Source organism: Mercenaria mercenaria, chromosome 2 (assembly GCF_021730395.1).
Source record: "Mercenaria mercenaria strain notata chromosome 2, MADL_Memer_1, whole genome shotgun sequence".
NCBI lineage: Eukaryota > Metazoa > Mollusca > Bivalvia > Venerida > Veneridae > Mercenaria > Mercenaria mercenaria.
This window is the reverse complement of record NC_069362.1, coordinates 64,366,038-64,386,717: the sequence shown is the minus strand read 5'-3', so window position 1 is coordinate 64,386,717 and position 20,680 is coordinate 64,366,038. Positions and strand designations below refer to the sequence as shown.

The following is a 20,680-nucleotide window of genomic DNA, read 5'->3' as shown; positions in this document are numbered from 1 at the left end:
TTATTTGACCGATTGACCTAGTTTTCGAAGGTACGTGACCCTGTTTTGAAACTTACCTATATATCATCAAGGTGAACATTCTCACTAATTTTCATGAAGATCTCATGAAAAATATGGCCTCTAGAGAGGTCACAAGGTTTTTCTATTTTTATATCTACTGGCCTAGTTTTTGACTGCATGTGACCCAGTTTCTAAACTGACCTAGATATCATCAAGGTGAACATTCAGATCAATTTTTATGAAGATCCATTGAAAAATATGGCCTCTAGAGAGGTATAAAGATTTTTCTAATTTTAGACCTACTGACCTAGTTTTTGACCGCAGTTGTCTCAATTTCAAACTTGACCTAAATATCATCAAGATGAACATTCAGACCAACTTTCATACAGATCCCATGAAAAATATGGCCTCTAGAGAGGTCACAAGGTTTTTCTATTTTTAGACCTACTGACCTAGTTTTTGATCGCACTTGACCCAGTTTCGAACTTGACCTAGATATCATCAAGATGAACATTCAGACCAACTTTCATACAGATCCCATGAAAAATATGGCCTCTAGAGAGGTCACAAGGTTTTTCTATTATTTGACCTACTGACCTAGTTTTTGATGGCACGTGACCCACTTTAGAACTTGGCCTAGATATCATCAAGGTGAACATTCTGACCAATTTTCATGAAGATCTCATGAAATATATGGCCTCTAGAGAGGTCACAAGGTTTTTCTATTTTTAGACCTACTGACCTAGTTTTTGATCGCACGTGACCCAGTTTCGAACTTGACCTAGATATCATCAAGATGAACATTCAGACTAACTTTCATACAGATCCCATGAAAAATATGGCCTATAGAGAGGTCACAAGGTTTTTCTATTATTTGACCTACTGACCTAGTTTTTGAAGGCACATGATCCAGTTTCGAACTTGACCTAGATATCATCAAGATGAACGTTCTGACCAATTTTCATGAAGATCTTGTGAAATATATGGCCTCTAGAGAGGTCACAAGGTTTTTCTTCTTTTCATCAGTATTTCAGCTATTTAAAGGCGGGCAGATAACCCAAAAAGTGTTCCTGGATTCTGTGCCAGTATTAACATGTCCTGTGAAGGTCAATGCCAACTTCTCCAAATGAATCAGTGGTGGAGGACAAATAATTTGTGGCACAATGTCTTCTATCTCTACAGACCCCTAGTTTCATCTCCGTTGAGACTGCCTGTCTAGTTTCATTACCGTACCAAGTTTGAGACTGCCTGAGGCTCTAAAGCCCCTACTTTCATTTCAGTGTAAAGGTGTAGACTGCCTAGCTGTGGCTTTAAATATCCCCAGTTTTATTGTATGAAGGACCTGCTATTGACTGCCTGTGGTTCTAAACATCTCTAGTTTCATTTCAGTGTAAAGGTGTAGACTGCCTAGCTGTGGCTTTAAACATCCCCAGTTTTATTATCTGAAGGACCTGCTATTAATGTCTCCAGTATCATTTCTACATCAAGCTAAAACCCACCCATGGCTCTAAAAAAACCTAGATCCAGTTTCATATTACAATACAGACCTCTAACTGGCCCTCTTAATTCAGTGTGGTATTTATAGCCAGGTTTGACTGTATCTCTTCAACCCTCTCATATTTTTACATTTATTAGGTGACAGACTTTTCTATACTGTTATTGAAAAAAAAAAAAAATCACAAATATTTGCATTGGAATGACATCAATTAAATATTCTATTAACCGTTCAGCATCACACCTTTTTCACTGGTACAATATATTCCTATCTCTACATCTGTTGTTAACTAAAATGTTACCATGATTGAAAATAATAAAATTACAAAGACATAAAATCCTTGGCCTACTATAAATGCAGAAGAATTGTGTCATTACTTATATTAGTAATATTACACTGAGAGCTGGCGAGAGATTAAACCTGAATCAAATCCTTGATATTATCTAACATGTTCTTACAATTATACATAATACTTTTATAAATCATTAAAAATGAACTCCTTTTTTACACTGAAACTTCATGGGCACAGATTTTACCAATTATATGGGCAATATGAATAAGAAAATGTATCATTTATGTGAACGCTAATTTTTTCTGCTTTCAAAATTTTCTCTGATTATATCTTACACAGCTGTGAGAAAAAACTCAATACAACCCATTGTTTTATCCCTGCCAGTCATACTGGGTGCATAATCATATATCTTTAGTACACATTTTCAGTAGATTATAGAAACTTATTACATGTTTTCTGTGAATTATCAAAATATTAGAAAGAACAAGGGTGCCAGAATGTCACAATATACGCCTGTCACAGCAAATTTCTTTACACTAGCACCTGTATTTGCATATGGAATTTTAATTTTGTGGTTGTTTAGTAATTATTGTAATTCTTTTGTTTTTCTAAGACCACACAAAATAAATCCTTACCAGGTAGAGATACCTTAAAATACACCACAAAATTGGATGTAACATGCATGTTGTACTACAGAAAAGTGGTCTCGATTTTTTCCCTATGACTAGTAATGAGAAAGTTACAATACAAGTTATTTATAGTAACAAGAAAGGAAAGTAATCCGTCTCATGATGGTGTACAATTGTGCCAAGTTACATTAAAATCCCTCCATGCATGAAGAAGAAATGCTCCCGACAAAGTCATTCTTGTATCTGACCTTTGGCCTCTAAGTGTGACCTTGATCTTAGACCTAGGGACCACTCTGTCTCGTGGTGATGAACATTTGTGCCAAGTTATATCAAAATCTCTCCATGCATGAAGAAGATATGCTCTGGACAAAGTTTTCATTCTTGTATCCTTTGACCTCTAAGTGTGACCTTGACCTTAGACCTAGGGACCTGGTTCTTGCGCAGGACATTCCGTCTCATGATGGTGTACAATTGTGCCAAGTTACGTCAAAATCCCTCCGTGCATGAAGAAGAAATGCTTTGGACAAAGTTATTCTTGTATCTGACCTTTGGCCCCTAAGTGTGACCTTGACTATAGACCTAGTGACCTGTTTCTTGCGCATGACACTCCGTCTCTAGGATGGTGGTGAACATTTGTGCCAAGTTATATCAAAATCCCTCCATGCATGAAGAAGAAATGCTCCGGACAAAGTTTTCATTCTTGTATCCTTTGACCTCTAAGTGTGACCTTGACCTTAGACTTAGAGACCTGGCTCTTGCAAACGACACTCTGTCTCATATGGTGAACAATTGTGCCAAGTTACATCAAAATCCCTCCATGCATAAGGAGATATGCTCTGGACAAAGTCATTCTTAATTTGACCTTAGACCTATAAGTGTGACCTTGACCTTAGACCTAGGGACGAGGGTCTTGCGTATGACACTCCGTCTCATGATGATGAACAACTGTGCCAAGATTCATCAAAATCCCTCCATGCATGAAGAAAATATGCTCCGGACAATATCTGTGGACGAAGCCCGCCAGCCCACCCATACACCTACCCAACCGCCCGCCAGGGGTGTTCCCATAATATATCCCATTTTTCAAGTAGTGAAAATATCTAATATATTTTTCATTGGTAAGAAACTATACAAGAGTTGTCCGTAAGACAGTGCGCTCAACGTTTCTCAGTGCTTGACTCTAAATTAGAGCTTTGCCAGTAAAAACTTTATAAAACTTTAACCAAAAAAATCTAAGTTAAAAAGGGGCATAACTTTGTCAAAATTCAAACCAGAATTATGGGGTTTGTTTCTCCTGGTGTAGACTTTGATAGTAAATAACTGTTTTAAGTTTCAAGTCAATAGCTTTGATAGTAACAGAGATATTTCACTTTATCAATAACTTTTACCAAATATTCTAAGTTAAAAAGGGGCATAACTCTGCCAAAATTTAAATCAGAGTTATGGGGATTGTTTCTCCTAGTGTAGACTTTGATAGTAATTACCTATTTTAAGTTTCAAGTCAATAGCTGTGATAGAAACAAAGATATTTGATGTTATCAAAAAGTTTAAACAAAAATTCTAAATTAACAAGAGGACCATGATGGTCCTGAATCGCTCACCTCTTCCCACATGACCCAGTTTTGAGTATGACATCGTTTTTTCTATTATTTGACATAGTGACCTAGTTTTTGAGCTCATGTGACCCAGTTTTGAACTTGACCTAAATATTATCAAAATAAAAATTCTGACCAATTTTCATGAAGATCCATTGAAAAATATGGTCTCTAGAGAGGTCACAAGGTTTTTCTATTATTTGACCGATTGACCTAGTTTTCGAAGGTACGTGACCCTGTTTTGAACTTTGCCTAGATATCATCAAGGTGAACATTCTCACTAATTTTCATGAAGATCTCATGAAAAATATGGCCTCTAGAGAGGTCACAAGGTTTTTCTATTTTTATACCTACTGGCCTAGTTTTTGATTGCATGTGACCCAGTTTCGAAAATGACCTAGATATCATCGAGGTGAACATTCAGATCAATTTTCATGAAGATCCATTGAAAAATATGGCCTCTAGAAAGGTCAAAAGATTTTAATTATTTTAGACCTACTGACCTAGTTTTTGACCGCAGTTGACCCAGTTTCAAACTTGAACTAGATATCATCATGATGAACATTCAGACCAACTTTCATACAGATCCCATGAAAAGTATGGCCTCTAGAGAGGTCACAAGGTATTTTTATTATTTGACCTACTGACCTAGTTTTTTAAGGCACGTGACCCAGTTTCAAACTTGACCTAGATATCATCAAGGTGAACATTCTGACCAATTTTTATGGAGATCCATTCACAAGTATGGCCTCTAGAGGGGTCACAAGGTTTTTCTATTTTTAGACCTACTGACCTAGTTTTTGACCGCACATGACCCTGTTTCAAACTTGACCTAGATATCATCCAGATGAACATTCAGACCAATTTTCATACAGATCCCATGAAAAATATGGCCTTTAGAGAGGTCACAATGTTTTTCTATTATTTGACCTACTGACCTAGTTTTTGATGGCACATGACCCAGTTTCGAACTTCATCTAGATATCATCAAGATGAACATTCAGACCAACTTTCATACAGATCCCATGAAAAATATGGCCTCTAGAAAGGTCACAAGGTTTTTCTATTATTTGACCTACTGACCTAGTTTTTGATGGCACGTGACCCACTTTCGAACTTGATCTAGATATCATCAAGGTGAACATTCTGACCAACTTTCATAAAGATCCCATGAAAAATGTGACCTCTAGAGTGGTCACAAGGTTTTTCTATTATTTGACCTACTGACCTAGTTTTTGATCGCACGTGACCCAGTTTCGAATTTGACTTAGATATCATTAAGTTGAACATTCTGACTAAATTTCATGCAGATCCCATGAAAAATATGACCTCTAGAGAGGTCACAAGGTTTTTCTATTATTTGACCTAATGACCTAGTTTTGGATCGCACGTGACCCAGTTTCAAATTTGACTTTCATATCATCAAGGTGAACATTCTGACCAATTTTTATGAAGATCCATTGAAAAATATGGCCTCTAGGGAGGTCACAAGGATTTTCTATTTTTAGATCTACTGACCTAGTTTTTGACCATAGTTGACCCAGTTTCAAACTTGACCTAGATATCATCAAGATGAACATTCTGACCAATTTTCATGCAGATCCCATTAAAAATATGGCCTCTAGAGAGGTCACAAGGATTTTCTATTATTTGACCTACTGACCTAGTTTTTGACCGCAGCTGACCCACTTTCGAACTTGACCTAGATATCATCAAGGTAAACATTCTGACCAACTTTCATGAAGATCCATTAAAAAGTATGGCCTCTAGAGAGGTCACAAGGTTTTTCTATTTTTAGACCTACTGACCTAGTTTTTACCGGCACGTGACCCAGTTTCGAACTTGACCAAGATATCATCAAGGTGAACATTCTGACCAACTTTCATAAAGATCCCATGAAAAATGTGACCTCTAAAGTGGTCACAAGCAAAAGTTTACGGACGGACGCACGGACGGACGGACGGACGACGGACACCGCGCGATCACAAAAGCTCACCTTGTCACTTTGTGACAGGTGAGCTAAAAAGAGGCATAACTCTGTCAAAAATCAAATCAGAGTTATGGAGATTGTTTCTCCTGGTGTAGACTTTGACAGTTAATATTCATGCAATAGCTCTACTTTTTCTTTGAAAAATCGAGTTAAAAATAGGTAAATTTAGTCAAAACATGAAATAAAAAGAAAATTTGTTTGTTTTACATGTTAAAGATCAAAATATCTTTCACTCATGAAAAAAATAATCAGAAATATATGCATGTCCACTTCATGTTGATGATGTATTCTAAGTTTTTTTCAGTTTCACAGAAATTGTACGAGTTGTAGAGACAAGATAGATGAACTGACCGATGGACAGTTTCAACATTATATGCCTCCCAGGTCTTTAGACGATGGCAGTATAAAAATGCAGACTCATGGATGGATGTATGGACAAGGGCAAATCTAAGTGACCCCTACTTTCTGAAAATGTTGCTAGGTACAAAAAAGATGCACTACAAACCTTGGTATGTTTAGTTTCATGGTATATATGTGTGAAGCGATCTAATGTTTCACTGTACTCAAACTTTGAAGCCTTACTGCCCTCATCAAACAGATCTCCTAGAAACACTATCACATCAGGCTGACTGTACTCATATGCATAGGAGAATGTCTTCCGTAAGTACCTGTAATATATAATTGTCATGTATACCTGTAATATAAACCCGCAACATACATCTGTTATATACACAGGGGGATAATACATCTGTAATATATGCCAATAAAGTATATGTGTAATATTTACACGTGAAACACACATCTGTTATATACATCTGTAAATTACACCTGTAATATATATGTGTAATATAAACACCTGTAACATATACCTATTATATATACCTGTAATATGTACCTGTAATATATAATATATATATATCTGTAAAACACCCTGTAGTATATACATGTAATATACACCTGCAAAATATACCTGTAACATACACCTATAAAGTTTAATATGTGTAATATATACACCTGAAACACACACCTGTTATATATACCTGAAACACGAACCTGTTATATATACCTGAAACACACACCTGTTATATACACCTGTAATTTATATGTGTAATATAAACACCTGTAACATATACCTATTTTATACACCTGTAATATGTACCTGTAATATATAATATATATATATATGTTATATACCCTGTAGTATATACATGTAATATACACCTGCAAAACATACCTGTAATACATACCCTTGTAATATACACTTATAATATACACTTGTAATATATATGTGATATACAATATATACCTGTAGTACATACATGTATTACATCTGTAGCATATACAATGTATTTATCAGTGGGTCACCTACTACAGCACTCAAATATCAATGTTTCACCTAGGCAATGTTCCAACTAGGAATTTAAGGTCACCTTGATATATCTGTATCTATGGGTCACAAGCAACATTTGATTATCAATGTCCACCTTGTCAGTGTTCCAACTGGAAATACAACTCATCTTGATATACAGGTATATGTGAATATAACTGACTGCACCATTCACCTACCAATGTTCCAAGAGTTCTAAGACGGAAAATAGATTCATTCTGCTATCCCAGTAATAGTATATGTGAAATTGTGAATATCACTTATTACAACACTCACCTATCAATGTCCCATCTGGCAATATATAACTAATTACAACACTCACCTATCAATGTCCTATCTGGCAATATATAACTAATTACAACACTCACCTATCAATGTCCCATCTGGCAATATATAACTTATTACAACACTCACCTATCAATGTCCCATCTGGCAATATATAACTTATTACAACACTCACCTATCAATGTCCCATCTGGCAATATACAGTCAAACTCACTTTATACAAACTCATCCGGACCTGTGAAATGTGTTCGTATTAAACGTAATTCGTATTAATGAATGTATGGCTTACCGGAAAATTTGTCCGAGCAAGTTGGGCAGTATCACCGGTATCATGGGTGAATAGAGTCCGATATTTGGAAGTAGTTAATAGTTTTGAACTTATTAAGTTAATTTATTCAGATAACATTGAAATTACTCAACAAAAGCCACACTTAAACACGTAAATCTCTATGCATTTAAACTGCAATGTATATTCGAGGTCCGGAGCGCCAAATTATATCCACCGCCAACATTATTTCTATTATGAAGCTTGTACTATATAATCTTTTGTAAGACACGACCTACCTGTATCGACAGTAGAAGGTCAATAATGTCTTTAAAATTATCTACAAACTATTAAATATAGTCAATCGTAACAAGGGCGAAATGGCCGCCGACTTCTAAAATTAATTCGTATTAGAAGATGGAAAATCATAACATTAAAGCTAATAAGGACATTTAAAATGTGTTCGTATCTTCCGATTATTCGTATGAAGCGAGTTCGCTATTACCGAAATAATTTTACAAAGGAAATAGAAGGACTCGGCCGGGGAATCCAGACTTTGTTCGTTTTATCCGAAAATTCGTATCAAGCGAGTTCGTATTAAGTGGACTCGACTGTATAACTAATTACAACACTCACCTATCTATGTCCCATCTGGCAATATATAACTAATTACAACACTCACCTATCAATGTCCCATCTGGCAATATATAACTTATTACAACACTCACCTATCAATGTCCCATCTGGCAATATATAACTTATTACAACACTCACCTATCAATGTCCCATCTGGCAATAGTTCCAGCAGGAAATATACGTTCATCTTGATATCCTTGTATCTGTGGGTCTCCTACCAACAGCAGTACCTGGTATCGCTCACTGTTTCTACAGGTAAACAAAATTGAGTCACCACAGATATATAACAAAAATGATTTCAACATTGTATGACAAATGCCCCCTTAAAATGCAATGTTGCAAGCAGTCACTGTTGCCAGAAGTACTAGATATTACATTACTTGGTTGTAATATTGTCAACAGAAACTGCTGAAGATTGAGTTATGCTAGGATTGAAGAATGAGTTATGTTAGGACTGAAGACTGAGTTATGCAAGGATTGAAGACTGAATTATGTTAGAATAGCAGATTTAGTTATGCCAGGATTAAAGGTTGTATTATGCCAGCATTGAAGACTGAGTTATGCCAGGACTAAAGATTGAGTTATGCTAGGATTAAAGATTGTATTATGCCAGCATTGAAGGTTGTATTATACCAGGACTAAAGATTGTATTATGCCATGATTGAAGATTGTATTATGCCAGGATCAAAGATAGGGTTATGCAAGGACTGAAGATCGTATTATGCAAGGATTGAAGACTGAGTTATGCAAGGACCAAAGATTGAGTTATGCAAGAATTAAAGATTGTATTATACCAGCATTGAAGATTGAGTTATGCAAGGATTAAAGACTGAGTTATGCAAGGACTAAAAATTGAGTTATGCAAGGATTAAAGATAGTATAATGCCAGGATTGAAGGTTGTATTATGTCAGGATAGAAGATTGAGATATGCCAGGACTAAAGAATGAGTTATGCTGAGATTGGCATTTGAGTTATGCAAGGATTGTATTATGCCAGGACTGAAGATGTATTATGCCAGGACTGAAGATTGTGTTATGCTAGGATTGAAGATAAGGATAATTATACCAACGTTGAAGATTGAGTTATATTAGGACTGACAATTGAGTTACACTGAGTTATGTCAGCAAAGAAGATTGAGTTATGCTACGATTGAAGATTGAGTTATGTCATGACTGAAAATTAAGTAATGCTAGGATAGAAGATTGTGCTACGCCAAGATTAACGACCAAGTTATGGAAGGATCGAAGATTGAGTTATGATAGGATTGAACACTTACCTTGGAATATTTGGAAATGTTGGCCATCTGTAGCTCTGTATGTAGTATACAAGATATTCATTGATGAAGAAAGCCACTGCAAGCCAGGAGAGGAAGATCTTCAGCCAGGTAGGGTCCCAATAACTATAACCATTGTACTTCATCCCAGCCCATACAGCAGAAGCATTATTGTATAACTTCTAGTACCTTAAATACAGAAATGATGTATTACTTACTTATCAAATTATGCAAAGATTTCAAGTTTGTCTATGGTTGTCCAGTTTATCAAAGGGGGCAGAATATATTGCCAAAACAAGAGGGCCATGGTGATCCTTATTTGCTCATCTGCACACCATTGTTCTTTATGACAATGCTGAAGTGTATGACCAAGTCTGAACTAAAATCAACTATGGCAAACATAACCTAGTCAGTACAGATTAAATTGTGATACTGTAGTTAACAAAACAACCTGTAAATATGTGATCATGGTGGTTTCTTATATACAGTTGTGGAGGTGATGTAAAAACCACACATCACGAGAAATTAAGAACTGCATTTGACAGGGCAACACAAGTAAAATCTTGAAGATTTTAGTATTTCTCACTTACTGCAGGCCTGTCAAGTTATGTACATGGTGGTATACTATAGCACAGCTGGGATGACCTTAACTTTAATGTAACTGTGATACTGTAAATGTTAAGGTCAAATTCTGTTGGCTTCTTTTAGGTTTTATTTCAAACATCAGATTTTCAAATTATAATTATTATAGAAATGCTTGTTTATGCATGAATTACAATATCAATATAATACAGCAGTTCTTTAAAATGCTATTCTGATTTCTTTATATTGAATTGTTGTTACAGTAAAGAATTATTTTGATTTTCTATCAAAGGTGTAAATGCAGGAAATCCTACTTCTCCTGTTGGCAGGAATTTATCTTTTTGTTGTTAACTTTTTTTACAATAATAAAGCTGATTCTGTTTTGATAAAATGTAGACAAATATTTCATCTTAAAAAGACTTCAATCAATTTGGCTAGGTATTTTAGCACTTTTATTGTTTGTTAATATGTGTCAACTTCCGACCATTGACAGCTTTAGGCATTAAGAGATATTCTCAAGATTTACTTATCTGTCAGATAAGCATTGTTTTTGATTTACAATTTCATTGGATAATAATTCTAGGGTACAACCCATAACTATCAGATTGGTTATTTTTTTTTGTAGAAACTTAAATAAATTGTTAGATTTTTTATTTTATAAAGGACTTGATTTTTAGACTTTAAGGAAGAAAGACTTGAATGTATTGTTTGAGTTGCATAGCTTAGCCACAGTGGCATAATTTAAGACTTATATAACAGTCTGCCACACTCAAATACATAGAACATTGGAAACATATAGGAAAATAGTAGAACACAGGAATACAAATAGTTAAAATAACTTTGAAGACTTTAAGAACAGTGCAAGTGAAAATTGTGAACTAATGTTATATAATTACTGTTATCATTATTGCTGAATAGAACATGGAATAAACTTATAAAAACTTTAAGAACTGTTATCAATCAACATAACTGAGTAAGCCCTACAGTTCTGGGCTGACCCCCCTGTCACTGGGCAGTTTGTCATTTAATGTGGAAAAGGAACCCACAGGGGCACTACCAGAGCTAAAACCCCAATTCCTCACTGGAACCAGCGAGACCCTGCGGGGCGCCCTACGACATAACCATGTAATAATAACAGGTAACATTCAGCATCATTTCTCAACTACTTTTCTAAACTTCACTTTTTATATTTTTTCACTTCCAACTGAAGCCCTTTAGGAAGAACTTATGACATCATAACAAAGTCACAGAAAATGTTAAGGACTAAGGCAGTATTATCACTGGACACTTACAATTAAGGTGTCCATAACTGACAACTAAGTTCTGGCTACCATAACTTAATTAACTGACACTATTTTTATTTGTGATGGTTGCCCCCCATTATGTTATGGCATAACCCCCATTTGGTTACCTTAGCAGTGTCAAACTGCAACATCTGTGCACTGACTCTTGTGAGAAACTGATTACGTCCCTCTGTGAAACAATGAACATAAGCTCTCTAGAGCTTTTGTGTGACCCTATTTTAAGAACAGTTAAAACCAACTATACCAAAATACCCCCAGCAATTTAATGGTTCCCATTTACAGCTGGGTCAACAGTAGTCAACTTGCGATGTAATTATCACTTTCATTTCTTTTCAGTATGATATTACGTCCAACTCAATCATGTCTTAGAAACAGGCGTAATTATTAATGACAAACATCCAAACATAGACTGTGAACTCCAGAGTATAAGAAATGGAAGAAATATTTTAAACTGCTATATTTGTCATACATTTATTTCATAAACAGAAATGTTATAATGTTCAACATAAAAACTACAGAAAAAGTAGCTATTACATACATGCATGAACATTAAAAAGTCATGCTTGATTTGTCAATTGAAGTTCATGAAAGTACAAGCATAGAAAAATAAATGCATAATATATCTTTCCAAATTCAAGTATTGTTTTGAAATGCTGCCAGTTTATGTTAGATCCTTGTAAAAAAAAAATATTGTGCTAATTCATTTAGAATTAACCGAAGACGTTTTGCTTCCCATTCACTGGTATCTCTGGATGAAATGTGCCAACAGTGATGTAATAAAGCTGTGACATAACAAATCGATGATATAGGTCAGTGGGTAATTTTTATCAGGTACTGCAAAGTGCTCATGACATGACACATCACGTTTCACAAAAATCAAGCATAACAGAAAATCTGCTAGTTGCAAATGTTTTTCTTTTTACAATTTAATCATCTGTATGTTAACAATCATGTCTGAAAGACTGAAGTACCTCAATTACGCCAATTTTTAAGAGCTGTCGCCTGTGACTCTGTGGACATACCATCAGGGGAGGTAACTAGAGTCACAGATTGGGACTAGGTTGACTGAGGCAATTGTGATAAAGTGCCTTGCAAAGTGGAGTAGCCAGGAATCAAAGTGGGTGCCTTCATCTCCACAGGAAAGTGTCTTAGCCCTCTCAACCAAATTCACCAAATGTGTCTTTGTGTGTATAACTTGTCTTCTAAGTCAGATCAAAAGAAAAAAATTTAATGGATTAAAAAATAAGTATAAGGGGAGTCCAATGCATTTCATAAATTTGATGACATTATAGTAAGACAGATTTCTGGCCTGATTTCATGTTAGGATTTAATATGGGGTTTGTTTTAGCTAAGAGATCTGTAACTTACAGCATATAAACATCTCTGAAGCTGATTTTTTTTAGTTAACGACAATTGTTTTACCTGACACTACATAACATATGGAGTCAAAATTTCTCTAAAACTGCAACTTTTTAAGACAGAGTTTTGATTTTTTCTGGATCATCAAAAATGATAGGTAACTGTAATACAAGCATTAGGTGCTTGTTGCTTCTTTATCTGTTCATACCTTGGATACATTGGTTGAGAGGGCTAAGACCTCCTATGGAGGTGAAGACTCCCCCCCCCCCCCCACCACCCCCCGCGAGTTCAATTCCTGGCTAATACCATTGCAGTGTGTCCTTGGGCAAGGCACTATATCACATATCACGATTGCCTCAGTCGACCCAGATGTAAATGGATACCAGCAAATTGCTTGGAGTAAGGTATAACGTGCTTAAAATAAGGTCTAGAGCTAACGTACATTGATTCACTAAGCGATGGTAAATAAAATTTACCTTTACCTTTTATAAATTTATATAGAAGGGTTTAAGCATAGTCTTAGCCCCTCTCTCATTTCAACCCCACTCCCAGGTACCAGCAACAGTTGTTTTTACCAGTTTTTAACCTGTAAATATCTTCATCTTGTATTAACACTATCATGCTTTTATTTTATTCTCACTATTTTACTTTGAAGTCTTCCTTCAATGCTTTTAAAAAACTTGACATGCACCTGCTAGTTTACCTGAAAGGTTGGGAAACACATATAATTCGAAAATACACAATTCAAATCATGAATAACGAGTTTATTTCATTTCATTGGTACCTTACCTACATACTGTGTACATTTCATTAACATATATCAACAAATAACCCCGATTTCATTATGTCAAAGTTCATTACCCACAAGTTCAATTTTCACACATTGTCAATATCTCGTGTATCCTCCATTGGCCTGTATACAAGCAACGCATCTACGTCTCATGGAGCCAATTACATACGCGATATCGTTCTGTGGAATATTGTTCCACTCTTGGATAAGAGCCTGACATAACTGTTGAAGGTTGTTCGGTGGTGGTTGACGTTCATACACGCGTGTTTTGAGCTCCGCCCAGATGTTCTCTATCGGTGCCAGGTCTGGCGACAAGGACGGCCAGTCCAGAACATTTACATTATTGTTTCCTAGAAAGTTAGACTAGTTGTTAGGTTCGCCGTGTGAGGCCTTGCATTATCATGCTGGTATATGCCACTGCGTAGGTTCTGTTGCATATACGGGATCACTTCCGGTTGGAGAACGTCATTTACGTACCTATGGGCGTTGATGTTGCCGTTGAGAATTACTAGATTAGTACGTCCAAACTGAGACATACCAGCCCAGATGTGCACGCTTCCACCACCCCACCGGTCATACCTCTGTACACACTGATCTGCTACTCGCTCCCCATGTGTGCGCCATAGACGTACACGTCCATCCAGCCGGTTGACGTTGACCTTGGATTCGTCTGAAAATAGCACTTGACCCCAGTGCTGCGGGTAAATTGTAGATGTCTCGTAGCCCAGTTTAAACACTCCTGCCGATGTCTAGCAGTGAGAATCAATCCTTTCTTTGGGCGTCTAGCCTTGAAACCAATAGCATATAGCCGACGGCGTATCACATCATCGCTGACGTTACGTCTACAATGAACAAATATGCAATTAGTTCAAGTACATGCACATTACGTTACTTGTATCATTGTATGAAGTAGTGCACTGAATCGCATATGAAATATTATTAATATGACTTCATTGCGTTATTTGTTTAACTGATACCAACAAGGTTGATACATATAACTGGTTATTTATTTAAAATAGGACTGGGACGATTACTCGGTTAATCGGATCCGATTCAAATACTAGGTGAAACCGGTTTCAATTTTGCAAAACCGTTAATCGCTCTTAAACAATCAAAATCACAAATACTTTATCTTTATACATTTCTTTGACCAGCACATAGACTCACAGTATATTTCCTCTAAAACACACCAACTTGAATATAAGTATTAGTCTCAGATTTGCTCGTCGTCTAATATCAAAAATAAAATACGCCAAAATATGACTTATCAATTATCACACTGCCTTCAAACGATAAAGTCAGTAAGTTCCTTATGAAGTCAGCTGCTGAAAGTACCTTTATACGGTCTTCAGGAAAGAAACCATCATTTCAAATATGGCTGCCGATTAACCGGTTTGATTTGATTTCATACAAATGATTAACAGGCTTCAAAATTTTGAAATCGTCCCAGCCCTTATTTATAATAAAGAATGATTGCAATGTTAACGTTTTGTACATGTACATGAGACTCACCCATTAATCCCAATAGTATTCCTGGCGGTAGTTGTGGCTTTGAGGAATCTGTCCTATCGGTGGGCAGCTTGCACCTGTGCATCTTGTGCCAGTGTTGTCACTTTGGGACGTCCTGTCCTTGGTCGATCCTGAACATTACCAGTTTGTAATAGACGTTGATGGAGTCTTACAATCGTCGAAGCACGACAACCTAATGCTGCGGCTCGTGGACATTCTGGCATGTAGCATTCCGGCAGCCTGATTTCGCAAATTATCCGGTAGTCGTGGCATTGCAAAAGAATATTTATGTCAGCTAAAAATCTTTTGGGGTATTTTTTTAATTGTAAAATCGTAACAGGTCACGAAATCAGCAATTTTTTAAAAAATAATTTACATACTTTCAGCGCGCACGTGCAAAACGTACTTTTCGTATTGTTGTGCCAGTCAGGTGTCACGGTACAATGATTTCAATAAATTTTAGTGGCATAGTAATATTTTACATGTATAAATAATATTCAAATATGTTTGGGTTAGTAAAATATATTTACGGCGGAAATATTCAAAAAAGAAAATTTTTTAATGTGTTGCGTTTATTTTGCGGTTCTGTGTATTTATATACAATTCATACTATTAAAGAATCTCATAGGTTTTAAATGTCTTTCTAACCTGCATTTCAGTTAAACCAAAAATAAAATATACATAGAAAATTATGATAAAGCATTTTCATGACACTTTTTCGTATGCTTTTAAAATTATAACATGTATCTTTTTATTAGTAATGACTTCGTAAGTTTTGCAGATGGCATGTTAGATACCCTCTCTTTCGAGTCACGGGTTATGACATCATTATAAAAAAGACAGAATATTCTAATTAGAACTGGGGCTAATTGTTTCATTGACTCAATTAATGAAACTGAAATGGAAGTAATCGGATCACCGAGAGTAACAAACAGAGATACTACGGGTGTAAATGGTATTTTCCATTATGTGAATTAGGTCACATGTGCTTCGGCAATGAAAAATTATCAGCGTGACATTTTGATTTCTTTGGAAACTCACAGGTAATTTCCCATCAGTGCTTGAATAAAAGTAAATAACTAATGATCAACGGGTTTCCTCACATTGCATGCTTAATTTACATATGACATGTCATGCTTATATTGTACTAAATACAAACCGCGAGATGACCATGTGTCAGTCGGCGCTTGGCGCGATTGCCATCTGTCAGTAGCTGATTAATATTTGATGATACTTGAATTACTTCCGCTTATGGGTGGCAAACATTATTGAAATTCACCTGAATTTCGATTGACAAGGGGCAGAACTTAAGAATTCAAAACTCATCAAAGAAAATTTCCACAGACAAGCCGACATATGGGGCATTTTCTGTGCAGGTCGAATATGAGTTTTTCTGGATTTTCGTGGGTCAAAACCTAAAACCTAGGGTTTACCAACAACCTTCTGTAATTTTCGCATTTCGGTTCGACAATGCATCCCGTAGGATGCTCATACTTCAAGACTACTTCAAAAGCACCTAGAGTGCTTATGTTGTATTGTTTTTGTCTTGCCGACTCGAGATAAAATTCATCTTATCTTATCTTATCTTGCATCCCCAGCAAATTTTATGTGTACATGATGCAGGACACAGACCTTAAATTATCAATGTGATTTCTATATATATATTTTTTTGACTGGTCGATATCCCCCTCCGAGGGTTAGGCTAACCCTTTAGGTTAGGCAACGTGAAATATCAGAATGTGAAATCGGTCTACCTGATGTCTCACTTAATATTAGTCATTATTTATCACACCTGAAAGGTAAGGTAGACACATTGAGTAGATATATTAACCCTTAGCCTGCTAAATTTCTAAAATGGACTGGTCTTTCATTCAATTTGGGCAATACCATTTATTATTCAAAGGGGTGTTCACTGAAAATTTACTGACTGAATAGCAAACAGTGCAGACCATGATCAGACTGCACGGATGTGCAGGCTGATCTTGGTCTGCACTGGTCGCAAAGGCAGAATCACTTGCCGCCAGCAGGCTAAGGGTTAAGACCTCTTGTGGAATAATCTTACATAGTAAATAGGATGAGTTAAGTCGTTTTAGACAGAACTTCGAATAGAATCTAGTTCGAGATATAATTTAGCAAAATATGGGCTTTGAAATGTGACTGCGAAGATATGTTATCGTCACATATTTACCTGTGTACTCAGTAGCGCATATGGCGGTTTATTTGCGAAGGGAAACAACTTTTGTAAATTATAAGTCAGGACAACTCTCTGTAGACAGATGCATACTGTTTTTAACCTTAGATCTTTTGTCTTTGCAACATATACTTTTAACCCCCATGCACATAACATTTCTTTTAAACTAATAACTGCTCCTGACAAGCGCCTGCCATGTGTAATCAGTACTGCAGTATTGATTTTATGGCAGTATAAAGTTGAAGTGAACTTCCAGTATACGGTATCACAATATGTCACTACAGTACCCGGGAAAATGAGAAAGCTTAAATTTTGAAGAAAAAAAAACAGTAAAATGTAAATCCTAAAGGATTAAAGTAAACCCTGGGAGAGAAAATACCAAGGTCCTTACTGGGGCTCGAACCCCGAACCTCATGATCCGTAGGCGCTAAAGAGCTCTCCAGTATGACACCCCATGCCCACCGCATAAGTCCGACAAACACTTCTGACCCCATTAAAGTAACCATGGAAGAGAAAATACCAAGGTTTTTACTGGGGCTCGAACCACGGACCTCATGATCCGGCGGACACTCTAACCACGTTGCTAAAGTGTTAATCCTACAGCAATGTTGTTGGAAGTGGCCTATAATCTACTGTCACTATAGGGTGTCAGGCGGCTATTTCAAGTGTTTCGTTTAACAATGTCCTCTGAATGAGATTTATCAAATTCGTTTTTGAAATAGTAGATCTGAAAGACCCTGATTTATTTGTTCTTGAAACCATCTTGGAAAATGTAAGTGTAGATTTCTTGCAAGCATACGGCACAGCAAATACAGCCAGAGCCACACATCGCCAAATAGGGCCGCCACAAATAGAAGCATCACGCACGTACACAAACAGACAGCGAGGCCAAAAAGAACACTGTAGGCACATCGCAAGAACGGGCAGTGGTAATACCTTCGAAATTTTTCTTCATTCTTAATCATATTTTTTTACAAAGAAACAATTTTATTTATGAAAGCTGGCGATATTGGCAGTTTTTTCTTCCCATGTGCTCCTCCCTGCATTATTTTATCACGGGCGGGCATCCGGGTAGGACCACCGACCTTCCATAAGCCAGAAGAATTTAACGCCCCGAGTAAGGCTCGAACCCACATCAGTGAGGTGCAAGTGATTCGAAGTTAGCGACCATAAACTATTCAGTCAAAGAGGCCCCAAGTAAAACATTGGTATTCAAGCGCGCACAGGGAGAGCAAAAATGCTTGAGTCATCCTATGTCTCGAGTAATAATACTTGCGCTTAATATAACATTTAACGTGAACATCAATGTGCAATTCAATCTATCAATCTACATCCTGATCCGGATACCGAAACACAAAAGCAATTAACGCAGTTTTAATTTTCGTTTCTAAAAATTAGATGTTGTTTACGTTGTCTATAAAATATTTATTTTCGTGTGAGAAAGATATATTGGTGAACAATTATTTCATAAAACCTGACACATTCGCAATGTATGGGTAGACACATATAACAAAAACCTGTCAAAATGCGGATGCGGAAGTCATGTATGGAAACTAAACATATCGATAATTTAATAAACGATAACAACTAACACTATTATACCCTTTCAAAGTTCAAACCCGCAGGGAGATGGAGACTCTCTCTCACACCTACCCCGTACTCGCAGCATCGCTGCTTAAATTTGGTTCATAGTTAAATTACTCGTGTATCTGAGCAGAGTATAAGCCAAAACTCCAATATCTTTTAAAACAAAAGCGAGTCAAGAGACCTAGAACGACAGTGACCTGAGAGGCGTGGTTCATGACAATATATGCCTCTTTCTCGTAATTCCGAGCCTTCTCATTGATCCGAGCCTTTGGACAATTTGAACTTGCAGCTATTTCCTGTTTCTAATTTTTATGCATGTTGTGGCAAATCATATGACAGTTAAACAAGAATAAAAAGAAAATAGTATTACTCATTAAAATAGAAACATGCGCAACAGAAAATTTTGGCACAAATTTGCTTATCTAAAATCACTGGAGTAATATATAACTTCTTTAAACAGAAAAAAATAATTGCAAACACAATTAGATATATGTTCTTAATTTTAAAAAAGAACTTAAAAAAAAATCTTAGTTTTTGAGAGCTAGTACAAATGATCACAAGTCTCGGATCAACGAAAAAGCACCTGGCTGTTTCAGAGGGTGAGGGTCATCATGTGAAAGCCTGGATTATTCATTGACAACACTCCTTAGAATTTTTCGTCATGGGGATTTTTTAAGTTTAAATGTTGGAGTATCAAACTATAGCAAAAACTCTTATGAAACTTTAATCTGTTACTGACAAGAACTGAAATACCGGTTAAGAGGCTCGGAATAACGAGAAAAAGGCATAAAGAATGCACGCAAGGTCGTCCTGACAAGGGCAGTAAGAGGTGAAAGGCACAGGCTGCCACTGGTCGATGGTAATCCATCGTCATAGAGGTGGCGTCTCCCTCCCCTCCCGCACCCTACGTTGAGCGTACAGGTGCTTCTCTACAGGCCGTCTGAACTCTATACCGTCTGACACCGTCACAAAGAAGATACCTTCTTTCAACTCAAACAGTCCTTTTTCAGGACTAGTCCTGCCGGCTTCAGTCAGAACACTGACAGAAAAAGGTCAATAAAGCTATGGCCTAGTTCCGTCAATGTCCTGTGCCTTTTCGAGATATGCACTCACCGGCGGGGCGGAGAAGTGAACCAAAGTGCAATGCTTACAAAACTGCCAACTTGGTCTTCCAAGTATTTATAGTATCAGATTGCTACTCGGTGCCTTGTTTGGCAGAGTTGTCATATCTCTGATTTTAACTTAGTGAAGTTTTATGTGTGCTATTTATAGAACTGTGTCAAGTCATGCATATTAACGAAAGTATTCCAGCAACATACAATGCAAAAGATACAATACGGACTTTTTTTTCTGCCTGTTCATATTTACTTGTGAAATGCAAGCCGATATTTTTTACAGAATCTATGTAGATAAAATGATAAATGTATTTACAGAGAATAGAGGGCTTGGCAGTGCAAGTCGGTTGGTCTGCTGGAGAACCGGTAAAAATAACTGCTCGTCTAAACAGAAG

The 20,680-nt window shown here is 36.5% G+C and overlaps 1 protein-coding gene across 2 annotated transcripts in view; it reads right to left on the bottom strand.

The window, feature by feature from the left end:
* The window catches only part of LOC123562232 (metallophosphoesterase 1 homolog), a 41,561-nt gene extending 23,856 nt beyond the window's left edge, over positions 1–17,705 (bottom strand). For both annotated transcript variants that reach the window (XM_053536763.1, XM_053536764.1), the window contains exons 1-4: positions 17,581–17,705; positions 9,852–10,037; positions 8,713–8,823; positions 6,507–6,669 (exon numbers count right to left, since the gene is read on the bottom strand). In XM_053536763.1, coding sequence (XP_053392738.1) covers positions 6,507–6,669; positions 8,713–8,823; positions 9,852–9,994 — 417 coding nt within the window. In that variant the 5' untranslated portion in view covers positions 9,995–10,037; positions 17,581–17,705. The remainder of the gene's footprint in view (positions 1–6,506; positions 6,670–8,712; positions 8,824–9,851; positions 10,038–17,580) is intronic.
* Positions 17,706–20,680: the final 2,975 nt, after the last annotated feature.